Here is a 14,887-nt window from a genome sequence, read left to right as displayed (position 1 = left end):
TTTTTTTTTTTTTTTTTTAGCTCTGGGTAGTGGTCCCTTGTGAAACTCCTGAACACTTTTGGTAGCAGATCAGTCCTGTTTTTGGTGAGTTGAGTCTGAAGGTCTTACAGGAACCACACAGTACAGGGAGAAGCACAAAAGCAGGAAAAAAAAATGATGTAATTCCACTATGATGTTACACCTCATTTAAACTGGTTCAGGACCCTTCAAATTTAGTGTCCCAGCTTCTCACTCCTAATGACCTAGGGAACTGTCATTAGCACCCAGCAAGGAAGGGTCAGCTGTATAGTTCTATTTTTTTTTTTTTTTTTTTTTTTTTTTTTTTTTTTTTAATCAAACTCAGGACCTTGTGCTTGCAAGGCAGGCAGGGCACCACTGAGCTAAATCCCTGTCACCACAGCTGTATAATTCTTGAAGATAATTGGGCAGTGAGAACATTTCCAGCAAGAAGGGTCTGTAAGAAGTGAATGTGTACTGCATATAGAAAAAAAACAGTCAGGGTTTTTGAGACCGTCATTGTCAGGTGTTTGCTCTTTGGATGAGCTGGTCCCTTGGGTGGTGTTGAGTAGAACTGCTAGATGGCATCAGGGTACAATCTGTAAGTCACAGCTTTGTTCCAAGTGCAGGTAATTTATGAGTGCTAATCTACTTTATACAATCCGAGGGCACTGAAATTAATCACCACTTAGAACTTCAAAGAGAAAATTCAGGAATGAGTTGAAAGGCACTGGAACAATTTGTATTCATACTAGATCAGTGAGGCAAGATTCAAAAGCCCAAGCGAGGTGTGGGGGTGCACACCTGTAATCCTTGCACTTGGGAGGCTGAGGCAGGAGAATCAGGAGTTCAAGGCCAGCCTAGACTAAAAACCAAAACAAAACATTGAAAAGCTAGTGTCTAGAATTAGCTGTTCAGAATTCAAAAGGGGACATTTGTTTTAACTTTGTGATTTGCAAAAAATGGGCCCACTGCGATGTTTGGAAGAAGGGAGAAGTCTTCCCCTTTTGCACTTATATATGAAGTTTGTATGACACAATACAAAACTTTTAAACAAAACAAAAAAAAATAGTTGAGTCATAGGAATAGAAAGTAGAATTAATGTCGCCAGAAACCAGGAGGGAGCACAGAAAGAGGATGGCTACTGAGTGCCAACTACGGTTATCAGTTCTACTACACTGCAGTACAGTAGGGGGACTACGGTAGCTAATAACATTGGATTGTTTTTCAAAGAAGCTATAAGAGGATTTTTTTACTGTTCCTAAGGCATAGAAATAATAAATATTGATGTGATGGAAACACTAATTACCCTGATTTAGTCATTATATTTTGTTCACATACGTTGTAAAATCACACTCTACCCCATGTAAATATACAGCTATGGTGTGTCAATTAGAAAGAAAAAAGAGGTACAACCTCTAATTGTGATTTACAAAAACTACCAAAAAGTGAGCGAACACAATCAAAAAGAGCATTTTTTAAATCTGCCCAATGGGAAGAGAAACAAGAAACCCAAAGCAAAACCTGAAACTGTGGTTCTGTACTTGCCTTCACAATAGTGCTGTGTCACAGAAAGCAATGCATGGGACAGAAGAGTGGCTATCTGAATGTTGCACTGACTAACGACACTTTTTAGCATCTTTTTATATCTCTGCATCTTCTGTTAAAAATTATTCCAGCCAAATATTGTCTTCTTAAGGAGAGAGTGATAAAGTGGTTCATTTTATGGTAAGCCTTAGTGCCCTGGTTAAAAACACTCTTGTTTTCATTGCCTTCATTCACGTCAACCACCTGAAAAACCACATTTATACTAAGCAAATTCTGGGGAATGATAAATACCAAGTTATGAGATGGAGACAAATTAGTAAATGACTTGATTTTACGTTTAAGAAGGGCAAACTGGTGCAAGGTGAAACTAGAAACAAAAAGCAGTGACTGTGCACTGAGTCTATGTTCTGCGGGCCGTGGTGTGACAGCCTAATGACAAATAACTGCAGCGATTTCTAAATGTGCAGATGTCTATCTTCAATAAAGATCTACTTTGATTAAAAAAATTGCTATTGTTTTATAAGATTTTTAAAAAATTGATCATTTAGTAACTTTGATACAATGGTGCTTCCAACCTATTTTAAATGATTCTAATTTAGCATCTTGAATACTCTGAGTAGTGCACCATCACTGTATCTGAAGGCTTATGCAATAGCCCATGACTGCTGGCTGTGTCGCTGGCCACATTTCTCAACTTAGCTCTGAGCCTAGCATCCTAGAAGATCAAGCTGTAACTAGTATATCCAGCAGCTGTGATGGTCTTGGAACTCTGCTAGGTTACATTAAGTTCTTCATCTTCATCATCATCATCCAGGTGCTTAACATGGTAACAGTGTAAATGGGGACTGAAAAATGTTTTTATGACTTCTGGTACCTTTTATAAAATAAACCTGTCATGTGGGCTATGTACGTTTTAGAAATATGACTTATTTTATAGAATTATCAAATAATCTTTCATGCCCTACTTGTTCCCCTGGCATCTGAATCCTTTTTCACAATCAGTAATGACTTCTGCTCAGGAGTCAGTGCACAGGGGCCTCCTCATATCCACATGACTCTCAACAGACCCAGTGGGCAGCACAGAGCCCTTATTTAGGACAGAATCATGCTTATATGCATGCAGCACTGTCCTTGCCAGTCTTTTTCAGGAACCCGTGTTCTCTGAGATGCCAGTGTGAAGCCCCACATGCTGGTGTGCCTGAAAGGTGAGCCAAACTCCTCACCCTCCCCACCACAGCGCCTGCCCACATCCCCAAACCCATGCATCGTCCCATGTCCTCTGGATGTGCTGGCCCAACCAAACTTTCCAGACTGCACAATGGTGTGAGCTCGAAAAGCGTTCTCCTGGACAACTGCAGAAGCCTAGCAAGTCACCTGACAACTAGCGTTTTACCACACCTGGCACAGATGATGCTCTATTTTAGGTTGTACTTTGGCATCTGGCTCTCTCCCACCTGGGACCACACCTCGTGCAGTAGCCTCACAGCAGCTGCTTATGAACTCTATGGGCACAGCTCCAGAGACAGGATTTTAGGGCGTCTACCACTCACAGGTGACAGTGCTGAAACAACTCTAGGATCTGTCAAAGCCAAGCATGCCTCAGGGTCAAGGTTTTCGCTATACTGGAGATTACTGTGGTCAGCATACTGGAATAGGTAGAACTCTTAGTTCATTCAGGCTGCCTAACAAAAATACCATAGACCAGGTGTTTTACAGAGAACAGACACTTACTTCTCACAGTTTTGGAGGATGGAAGTCCAGGATCAAGAATCAGGCAGACTGGAGCAAGTTTCTTACTTTACAGGTCAGAAGAAATGAGGTAGGGCCAGGGATTTTGCTCAGGGTGCTGCCGTCTGCCTCAGAAGCACAAGGAACTGAGTTTGATCCCTGGCATCATAAAAAAAAAGAAAGAAAAAGGAACAGTCAGAACAAATGAGTGGCCTCTTTGGGTTCTTTTTGGGGTGTGTGTGTGTGTGTGTGTTTGTGTGTGTAATGGGGGATTGAACTCAGGATTTTGTGCTTGCGAGGCAGGCACTGGGGCCACTGAACTAAACCTCTGGCCCTCTGCGTTTTTTAAAATAAAACTGCTAATCTCATTCATGAAGGCTTCACTCTCAGGACCTAAACATTTTCTCAAGGCCCCAATTCCTAACACCATCATACTAGGAATTAGGTTTCAACCCATGAATTTGGGGTTGGGGAGCAAGCCATTAGTCTACAACAAGCTCAATGTTAAAGTCTTTTAGCACCCATCTCTGTACTTCATTTGGTCACTTAATTCATCAAGCATTTCTTTCTTTCTTTCTTTTTTTTTTTTGTAACAGGGATTGAACTTGGACCTTGTGCTTGTGAGGCAGGCGGCTGAACTGCTGAGCTAAATCCCTGGCCCTTATCAAGCATTTCTGAATGCCAAGTACAGTATGTGACAGGCACTATGTAAGGACCATGTACATAAAATGAGCTAGAAACATGATCATTTCCCCACGAGTGCAGAGCAATTATTTTCATGATTTGTGTCTCTTAAGTGTAAGTCACCCAAAGCAGTAGTCAGCAGTAGTTTCACATTACTATTTCAACTGACATTTCAACTTTGCTAAAAATGTGAATTCATCTTTCTAAATTCATCTTTCAAAATGTTCAACATCACTAGTCATTCAAGAGATGCAAATGAGGGCCAGGGATTTGGCTCAGTGGTTCCACCACCTGCCTTGCAAGCAAGAGCAAGGACAAGAGTTTGATCCCGGTACCAAAGAATAAATAAAGAGATGCAAATGAAAACAACACCGAGATTCTACCTCACCCCAGAAAAAATGGCCACTATCATGAAATCAACCAATAACAAAATGTGACAAGGTTGTGGGAAGAAAGGAACCCTTCTCCACTGCTGGTGGGAGAGCAGACTGGTGCAATCACTGTGGAAATCAATATGGAGATACCTCTAACAACTAGGATTAGAGGTTCCATCTGACCCAGCTATTACCCTGCTGGGTATCTTCCCCAAAGAATTAAAAGAATATCACAATGATATATGTGCACCTATGTTCACAGCAGCACAGTTTGCAACAGCTAAAGCTTGGAAACAGCCCAATTGACCATCAACTGGAGAATAGATAAAGATGTGGATTTTTAAATAAAATGAAGTACTACTCAGCCATAAAGAATGAGAAATTAAAGACATTTATAGCTAAATGAATGCACACTGAGGCTATACTCAAGTGAAAAAAATAGAACACATATGTGTAAATATCAAATAGGTTTTTTAGCTTGAGAAATTGAAAGTAAATAAGGACTAAAATGCAGAATAGATAATGTGAAACAGGAAGAAAAGGGGCAAAGGGGAAGGGGAAATGGGAGGGGTAGGGGAAATGAAAGAAGGGAATGAAATTAATATGAGAAAATGAAAACAGTGTTTGTAGATAGGGAGGGAAGGAGGGATGGAGAGGTAGAAGGGAGGGTAGGGGAATGGGGAAAAAAATAACCAAGATGAATTATGTAATGATGCAAATTTCCAAGATGAATGACATTATATGTGTACCTTAAATGTACCAATAAAATTAATTTTAAAAATTCATCTTTCACATTTTCCTTTCTTCAGTTTTTGTATAAAAAATATAGAACTTTAAATATATACAGTGCTCCAGAAATTCTCCTCAGAACTCTAATAAATGACACAGATTCATTCTTCTGCCGGTAAAACAAATTCCACAGGGACTGGGGTGAAGGAGTTTAATCAAGTAAGACAATAAACAAGAACTTCTTTTTATTTTAGTAGAGGCTTCTGGTTCTGGACAACAATGTAACTTTAGTATCCTGTTATTTGCATTTCTCTGAAAGAAAAAGTGCCCAAACCACCGAAAACATTTTGTTAAGAAAGTAATTTCTAAATATATACCAAAAAATACTTCTCCTTTAATCTGGAATGTGCTGGGCTGACTGGAATGTTTTTAGAAGCTCATGCTTTAAGGTATTCTACTTTAAACTGAAGCCCCAAGAGCCCATTCCAAATGATTAGTGTTTCCACAGGGACTCACGACTGAAGTCAACATGCATCCCATGACAGACTTCCCAATAACTAATTTCCACAGACACGTCAAAGGAGCAGCACTTTCGCTTTTCTTAGAAGGTAGTCCAATAAACTGGGTTAATCAAAATGCTTACCTAGTTGGCACTATTTCTTTTTAAATTAAGAAGAGGACAGAGACAAAGACTCCTCCACAAGGTAGACTACCTTCTCAGGTTCACATCCTACTACCCACTACTGCACACCTTACACTCCAGCCAAACCAACCTAGGTGGAGTGAACAAGACAAGCTGGAAACAGAAATGTCAGGAAGATTTCAACAATTTCCTGGCTTAAGGGACAGCCAAAGTGACTGGAGCAGCCATGGCAGATAGCCATGCACCTCCATATTAAGACTCAGCAACATACATCACTAGAAACCCTTGTACCACACTCTTTCTGATAAATACTCCACAAAATACATATCCCTTTTGCCTATGGATTGCCCTTAAATATTCTTTCTCCAAACTTAATCAAAGAGCTAATTATTTCCTAATTTGACTACTGAAATGGCCTCCAAGCCTTTTCCCCCCTGGGTCCATCTTCTACATGAACTGATCATTGTCTTTCTATTACACAAACACAATTAAAGAAATGCTTCCTTAATGGCTCTCAATATAGTAGTCTCCAATTAGAGACAAATCCTCCCCTAATGTATGTATTGAACATGGGTGTTATGGTTTGACTGCCTTCTTTAAAACTCACCCGGAAATTTTACTGCCACTATGACAGTGTTAAGAGGTAGATCCTTTAAAAGGTGACAAATGTCATTATCTCACAAGTGGGATAGCTATCAAAGGGGGTGCCTTCCTCCCTGTCTTGTCTCCTTACCACATGATGCTTTCTGCCATGTTATGGTACAGCAAGAAGGTCTTCACCAGATGTGGTCTCTTGATCTTGGGCTTCCCAGCACCTTCAATTGAGCCAAATAAACTTACTTTGCTTGCAATTTACCCGGTCTTTGATAATCTATTTTAGCAGCAAAAGACAAAAACATGGAGCATCAAGATAACTTCAAGGATTTTTCAAAACATGAAGACAAAGGAGATCAGCTCCTGCTTTGTCACTGGGACACATACCTGACACCCACAACTGAATGGAGAGATTTAATTTGGCTCACAGTTTCAAGGGATTCAGTCTATGGTCAGCTGGCTCCAAGGCAGGGACATCGTGGCAGAGGAGCTTTGCAGAGAAAAGCTGCTCACCTCATGGCAGCTGGGAAGCAGAGTGAGGGAAAGGGGAAAGACCCAGATATGGACCCCTAAAGTCACATCTCTGTGACCCACCCCAACATACCCAGAAGTGTACTTCACTAATCCTGGCTGTTCTCAAGCCATTCAAGTTGACAATTAGCTTTAACCACCACACCCCTTGTCAACTGGATGTTCAAATGTATCCTCAAACCCAAATAAAAACAAAACAAGTTAATAATTTGGCATACTACCAAAAATATACTAGTTCTGGGGCCAGGGATTTAGCTTAGTGGAACCACGCCTGCCTTGCAAGCACAAGGTCCTCAGTTCAATCCTTGCTAAAAAAAAAAGTCAAGGGATTTCTCTAAGGCTTAAGTAAACTCTTAGCTATACACCTCTGTAAAATTAAAAACATAAATTATTTAATCTCAAGATACAACGGCACAGGGTAAAAACTCCCATTCCAAAAGGGAACAAGAGGAAGACAGAAAAGACCTGGACCAAAGAGAGACTGCAAGCCAGCAAGGAAAACACCAAGGCCCGCAGCTCCAGGTCTGGTGCCCAGGGCCTTGTGGTGGTGAGACGGAGGCTCCGTGGGGCTTGGGTAGCCCCACCCCGCAGCCCTGCCAGTTGCAGCCCACGAAGCCCCTACACCTTGGGCCGTCTGCACTGGGTCTCCATTCCACACTCCTGTCTCTTGACTCCTAGGATCTCCACTGCACTTTCAGCTTCATTCCTGCTGCTTCTGCGTCCCGCTCAGAGGCACCATGCCTGCCTTCCAGACCTTCTTTTCCAATCCAAGTGGAAGCCTCCTTGACCTCTGAATCTCGGGAAACCAATTCCTTTTAGAGAACCTTGCCAAGCAGGGGTCCCTGAGCTTCTCAATGAAACGTTTACACTTTTGCACCCTTGAGCCTGTGATGGGTAAACATCTTTACTTCTGAGATGCCCACAAGTCGTCTTTTACCTGTACAAAGTACCTGGTTTCTTGGTAATGGTGTTATCCTCTTCACCAACCACATCTCCTTTGGCTCCAACTTGGTTGTATGGAGTCTAAAGTTGAAGTTTTTCTAATTTTTCTGCTCTGCCTTGTGCTCTTGATTCTCACTATAAATCTGGCTAAAAGCAGCTAGCAATACCCATGACACAGCCAAAGCACTGGGCTGCCTTGAAATTTACTCTGCCAGATCAATGAGTCCACCACAAAGTAAAATTTTCTTTTAAAACATGTTAGTGTGCAAATGATGTTAAAACATTCTTTCTAGTAACCTTAGGACATGTGGTACTTAAATAAATGACTAAAATTTTAATTACTGAAACAGTCCCAGAATAACAGCTTCTATCTGACTTAAAGTTATAATGATCTCAGAAGGCTGTTCTTTCAGTAAATGATCAGTCTCCTACATCACCTTGACAGTTAATAAGCTAATCAGCTACAAACTAGGAAATACGCTACTTACTGTACAGACAAGCTCTGTACGTTAATAATGCTAAAAACCAAACCGAGTTTTGCCAAATCCCTGAATAACAGCTCAAGTATTTGCCAATGAACTTGAAATGCTCTTTTCATGCAGAGTGAAATAGATCTCATAATTGATTACTCTGCTTCAAGAGAAACAAGACATTGCCTGGCTTTCTTGAAGGTACAAAGAATTTCTTAGTTTCACTCAAGTATTCATCATCTTGATATAAAACATATCCCTTTATGAAAAGCTATGATTTGTTTTAACATAACTTTTCACTTAACCATTTAAAATAATTGAGTTTGAACTCAGCCTTAGCAACTTAGTAATATTCTGTATCCAAAAAAGGGCTGGGGATGTAGCTCAGTATGAAGGCCCTGGGTTCAATCTTTAACACTGAAAAAAATAATCTCTGCCTGAAAAAAAAAAAAATCTCTCTTCTCTCTACCTCCCTCCCTCTCTCTCCTTCTCTATCCCTATTTTCCAGCCTGTTAAAAAATATTTTTTGAGACAGGATCTAAATTATTAAATTGTCCAAGCTGGGTTCAAACTTGATATCTTCCTGCCTCAGCCTCCCAGAGTGCTGGGATTATAGGCATGTATCATCACACCCAGCTAGAAATTTCCCTCTAAATGAAAAAAATCATGTTTATTAAAGGGGGGTAAACTCTTGTAATTTTAATTCCTTGTATTTTAGAGAGATATGATTATTACACACTGGTACCTCAGTTCATGAACTTAAATTTGTTTTATGATTTTGGGGAAGGTGGCTGCAGTTGTTTTTGTGAGGAAGATGGTAGTGGTTGTGTTTGTCACCCAAAGTGTGGTTTATGAATGGAAGCAAAATTTTGTTGAATGCTTCTGTTTGAGAACCAAACTGTTTGCAAACAGAAGCATTCTTTAACTGGGATATTACCGTACTTTAAAAAATTACTTCTAAAATGAGGCAATGTGTTAGACCAGCTCACAGTGACTGATACATTATCTAGCCTTAGCTTAACAAAAACAAAGGAAAAGCTGATTTTGGCAGTTACTTGCACTTTTCATCTCCATTACAAAGCATACTGAGTTCAGGTTTGAGATCAGGTTTGCCTGGTAGCCTTGAAGAGTAATTTTCCCTTTTTTTTTTTTTTTTTAACATTTCCTTTTGATCCTGTCAGACAATTCATCTTTTTGAATGAGAAAGAGTGGAAGAGAGGAATGTTGACAAAGAGTCTGTCACATAAGGCAAGTTTAAATCCTAGTAAGAGAATCCACGCAGGACAAATGGAAGCATTATTCTTTTAAAAACATTATTCTTTGAAACAGTGTGTAATGACATCCTCCCCAGGGAGAGAATGATTCCTCAGAATCATTTTCTCATTCCACGAATAATGACTGAAGTACAGAGTTAAAAGTCAAACTTGTATTTTTTAACGTAAAGAATCAAAATCAGAACTACAAAAAGGTCCTCACAAGAATTGTCTGAGTTCTTGTTTTTTAATTACATACTGGTATTTATGGGAATAAAAAGGACAAATAAGAAGAAAGGCTTTTACATTAAACCTGTAAATGAGTGAATGTGTCTGTACTCCAAAACTGAGGTCAAATACATTTTCTATTTTCAAAGAACAACTATATCAGACCCCAAATCCTAAATGTAAGATAATTTATTTTTTCAGTTCTTTTTAAGCATATCAATTTCTTAGCCTTAATCATAAAACTGTGGGTTTCATCTTCAGTATTGTGTTGCTGTTACCTCCCAAAGACGTGAATGCAAGTAACTAAGAAAACTCAGTTTTTAAAAGTTTGGTGTGACTTAAATATTCAAGGTTGGCTTTTTTTTTTTTTTTTCTCCTGTATCAGGGATCAAACTTGGGACCTTGTGCTCACAAGGCAGGTGGTAGAACTACGGAGCTAAGTCGTGGCCCCTAAGTTGGCTTTTTTAAAAAATAACACTTAAAATGTTTAAACAACAAAAATGTAAAAAAGTACAGAAATTACTTCTTTTGAATAAAACACTACTTTGTAAGTTTAATTAATGCATGTCCAAACAATATCTCTCTTCAAAAATTTTAGAAGAAAAAAAAGATTTTGGAGAACATGTTACATTTTGAAGAACACAGAAGAAACACACTAGAAAAAAACCCAATTATGATCTATTTAGCAAAATAAACTTGAATAACTTTTTCTATTAAAAAAACATAAGAATCATATCCAGATTAGATGCCCCACAGTCTTTGGTATTGAAATTCAGGTTACAAAATGTTTTATTTTGAAAAGTTTAGTCAGTAGATCTATGTTTTCCATCTGTAATTGTCTTGCTTATTGAAAAGCCAAAAGTGCATTCATCCAAACACTTACATGCTTACATAGACAAATATAACCAAATATTCATTTATAGATATGCGTTTGGTACTCAAAACAAAGAAGTTTTTAGCGATCTTCTACCATCGTCTTTATTACATTATATGAATAATGATCCGGGTCCTGTAACGACAAATCCTGCCATCCATTCTTCAGACATGTATATTTCTTACAACTGTATGTTTCAGTCTTTTCTGTAATGTAGTATCTGGAAATTACTAATAGCATTAAATTAATGATAATAAAAATTGTTTTATCTAAATCTTTGTTTCTTTTAAGAAAAATACTACTTAAAAAAACAGACATTTTGTTCCTTCTAAAAGTAGTACTATGAGGACTGCTGAAGTGGCAAAGTCAGACCCTTCCAGAAACACCAGGGGACAATCAAGCTATTCTCGTTCCTTGGATACATTATTTGCTGGCTCCAATTCTGCTTTCTCTATGCTTCTTTCTTATGTGAAAAATATCTTCCCTATTTTTATTAAAATGAATCTAAGAAAAGAAATTTCAGTAACTGGAGCAACGATTATTTTTTGTGATCATAAAATGATCAAGAAATTCTTAGCTTCAAGTGCTAACACTGAGACTGGGCACAAGAGGAGTAGAGCCACAGTAAGACACAGCTATCTATCAGGAGGACTGCGTAAAGGCATCTTTGGCTGTGCAGGCTCTGGGCCCTCTGGAAATAAGTCAGTTGCATCGCCAACATGACAAAGAAAATTGCAATGTTCAGAATTAAGAACAGTCTGGTATAGGAAGCAGACAGTGTCGGGGCCCGGTGGTGAGTAGTTGTCACCACCCGCGCCTGTCCAAACCGACCTTTCATCGAGCCCCCATCTTTATGCTTTTCATACGTTACATCTGCAAAATCTAAAAGGTCTTTCATTTCCTCGTCTTCATCTATGGGTAATTCTTTCTGTGCCAAAATCTGAGCTTTCTGTCTAATCTTTTTCTCATTGACTTCAATCTGTGCAAAAATATCAGGGACAGCATCCACAAATTTATAGTGTTTGCCTGCCTGTCGTTTTTTCTTTGACTTGCTTTGCTGCTGCTGCTGCTGCTGCTGCTGGGATATGGCAAAAATCCTGTCAATGGCCTCTTCCGTCTGTCTCTTATCTGAAAATCTTAGCAGGCGTTCAGCAGTCTCCCGAAAGCTGGCTGTGTTCCGGACGCGGGACAGGATCTGTTTTTCCAGCAGCTGGAACACTGGCTTAAAATGTTGCAGGTTCTGTTCCACAATAGCAGCATAGTCCTTCACCTCAGGGACAGAGGTGCTCTTGATGGCTGAACTCTGGTCAAACAGAATCTTCTGGCGATCTGCAATGACGTGTGCAAAGGTAGACTGTCCTGCGGTTTCACCTGTCCACAGGTAAGTTGCGTAGGCGTGTTCACTTGTGGCTATGAACACATCCAGTCGCTGCCAGTCTCCATGGATGCTAAAGCTCTGCACATCCACAGATGGCCCTATGAAGAGGTACGCTGCCCGGGTGATGGGCCGACGGAGGTGCGTGGTGACATTCACATAGTTTGTCCCATTGTACGGATAGCCCCGAGGGTATGTCACTGAGGCAAAGGTTGCTTTCTCACTGTAGCCAGTATCGTCCATCCAGTACATTTTATACAGACCATCTCGCTGCCTGAGGAAAGCCCCGTGGACCCCATCTACCACGGTCTCCTCAAAAGGAACATCCACATTGTGGAAGAAACTTGCTGCGGTCTCAAGGGGGCTCTCCTCCCCCAGTTGTATCTGGTCCACAAGAAGGAGAAGCTGTGGGTGGAGGAGAATCAGATTCCTCTGAATGTTCTTCAGCTTCAGCTGGGGGTTGTAAGCGTGCACAGCTTCTCCTCGGATGAACACCACCCCACCTTTCTCCACGGCTGCAACCACTCTCCCCTGGGAGCTAGCTGCCAGGTCATGCTTATATTTAGACCATTTTGATGAGCAGTCTTCTGTGACCTGACCTTCCCAGGGGGAAAAGCAGCTCTTTGACACTGCTGGAGAAAACATCAAAACGTTGTTGAAAAAGGTGTACTTTGGCCCGTAGAGAGCCTCAGTAATGAAAGGTACACCATTGGGAGCAAAAGTAAATGAGTTCTGGTCAGGATGTTCATGCCCTGCATTAAAATTCCTCCATCCTTTGATCCAATCTTTGTATTTATTTCTGTGGACAATGTCATATATTGCACGTCCCCCAAGCTTCCCTGACTTGAAGGAAAGGAAAGATCGATTGATTTCTGCAGGCAGTGCACTTCCGTAAGTCACAACCCCCCAGTCTTCAAAATAATGCAATGCAGGGGTGCCGAAATCTTGAGGGGGAACTGATTTCAGGGTGGCATCATACCTAAAGGGGTGAATTTTTAAAAAATTAAATGGTTTTCTGATAGAAGTGGAAATAACTCACCAGAACTGTGCTGCTGCATGATAATAAAGCCAGGTGTAACAGCATACAATGCTACCCAGAACCATGGTTGGGCCCAGTATTGTGGGCATTTCTGAAAACACACAGGTAACCGGCATGCACAGGGAAAACCAGCGGGGAGCAGGAAGGAGTGGATCTTCACGACTCTGAGCCTGGGGTTTGAGATGGAACTGACTCCTGCTGCTGACCTTTGCAAGGACCTTCTTCACTTGACAATGTCAGCTGCCCCCCAAGTCATAGGGGCTCCCGGACAACCATTCCATCCCCATTTCTAGTTGAAAGGCTCCTATTCTAGGAAACTTCAGGCTAGGATCTGGACTCTGACAAGCCTTGAGTTATAATGAAGAACTGGTCAGAACTGATATCACTGAATTTTTGGTTTGAATTAAGTTTGTCCTGTAAAAAGATATAAATTAAAACAGTGTAGAACTTCATACATGAGATACAATTTATTGCCACTTTTTCACCTAAGAATATAAATATGAAATTCCAAAAAACTATCCAATCTTGGAGGGTTTATCATTGTAGCTACCACTGCCTAGGTCAGATCCAAAGAACACACTTTGCTTTGCAGATTATGCCATGCTTCTTAAATACTATGGTAAATGTTTAATGTTAAAATAATAATTAAAAATTCAATTCTTACACTAAGACCATAGGTTTTTTTTAAATCAGAAAATTCCAAGAAAATACAAACGAAAATGATTGTTTATTTTTGATTTGGGGTAACTGCCTTGAACTATCGTATGATTTCCTGCTCAAAGGAAGAGAGGTGGACACATATTATTAGCTCTTACTTACTTTCTCCTACTGAGTCCATCACTGGCGGTATAGTTACTGTTACGGGCATCTGACTTTAGACATTTCATAGAGTTTCAGTTTCAGGACGTCAGAAATCATGTTTCTACTGAGGTCCTGTTAATGTTGGTATCGCTGATGTGATTTAACAAACGCAGACACAAACTGAACTGGCCATCTTTCTCTTTCTTTTTGGTAGGTTTTGTACACTCATGTAAGGGAAGACTGTTAAGTACAGTTACTCTCAGCATTCATCTGACTCCTATAGTCAGCACTGTGGTTTGTTGTTTACTTATGAGTAAGCGAACACACTATTAAGTAATTCCTCCATATCCCTGAAAGAAGTATGTCAACATACTTAGTTCTTTTGTGAAAATACAGATTCTACATTATTAATACTTTTCTAGTTTAAACTTTGAAAAAAAAGAATGAAAAGCAAATTATAGAAAGCTTGGTTTGGAGTTGTCTATAAATTACAAAGTCTCAAATAGACACCAAGGATTAATGATTATCTGGTTTCTTATAACTTTGATTTTCAACTTACTGGATGCCAACAATATATTTGGCAATACTTTCAAAGGAGATCCAAGCTTCTCCTTCTGGGCTTACAAGATTACAGCCAAAAAAAATTACATGGTCCTTTTACTATCAAAGTGAAGTTGTTAAACACTTTTAAACACTCTTCAAAGTTTAGGAACAGCTTTGCTATTAGAAGATTATAATGCTCCATTTACCAAAACAAAATAAAATATTTCACTACTTTTTTCTTTTTGATATGCTCATCAGAATAATTTGGTCTAAGTTTTGTGGGGTTTTTTCTTATAGGATTTTTAAAATGATGCAAAATCAAATCATGCTAATGTATGAAAAAGGACATCTCTAAGATAAGAGCAGCAAGAATTGTGTGTAGCAATTAGATTTTTTTTCTTTTTTCTGGTTTTTTGAGACAGGGTCTCACTATGTAGTTGAGACTGACCTGGAACTCACTATGTAGCCCAGGCTGGTCTCGAACTCACAGCAATCCTCATGCCTCAGCCTCCCAAGTGCTGGGATTAGGGATTA

At 39.7% G+C, this 14,887-nt stretch overlaps 2 protein-coding genes across 6 annotated transcripts in view; both read right to left on the bottom strand.

The window, feature by feature from the left end:
- The window catches only part of Calhm4 (calcium homeostasis modulator family member 4), a 134,229-nt gene extending 127,706 nt beyond the window's left edge, over window positions 1-6,523 (bottom strand). Inside the window, exons 1-2 of the transcript XR_004517150.1 lie at window positions 6,437-6,523; window positions 3,277-3,432 (exon numbers count right to left, since the gene is read on the bottom strand). The gene's annotated coding sequence lies outside the window, so the exon portion shown is untranslated. The remainder of the gene's footprint in view (window positions 1-3,276; window positions 3,433-6,436) is intronic.
- A 2,610-nt stretch (window positions 6,524-9,133) lies between these two features.
- The window catches only part of Dse (dermatan sulfate epimerase), a 70,721-nt gene continuing 64,967 nt past the window's right edge, over window positions 9,134-14,887 (bottom strand). For all 5 annotated transcript variants that reach the window (XM_010614044.3, XM_033763398.1, XM_010614042.3 and 2 more), the window contains one exon: window positions 9,134-12,949. In XM_010614044.3, coding sequence (XP_010612346.1) covers window positions 11,182-12,949 — 1,768 coding nt within the window. In that variant the 3' untranslated portion in view covers window positions 9,134-11,181. The remainder of the gene's footprint in view (window positions 12,950-14,887) is intronic.

The sequence above is a fragment of the Fukomys damarensis genome, unplaced genomic scaffold (genome assembly GCF_012274545.1).
Source record: "Fukomys damarensis isolate Sample0158 unplaced genomic scaffold, DMR_v1.0_HiC HiC_scaffold_14, whole genome shotgun sequence".
NCBI classification, from domain to species: domain Eukaryota; kingdom Metazoa; phylum Chordata; class Mammalia; order Rodentia; family Bathyergidae; genus Fukomys; species Fukomys damarensis.
Note: the sequence above shows the minus strand (reverse complement) of the source record. Positions and strands in the feature narration are given on the sequence as shown.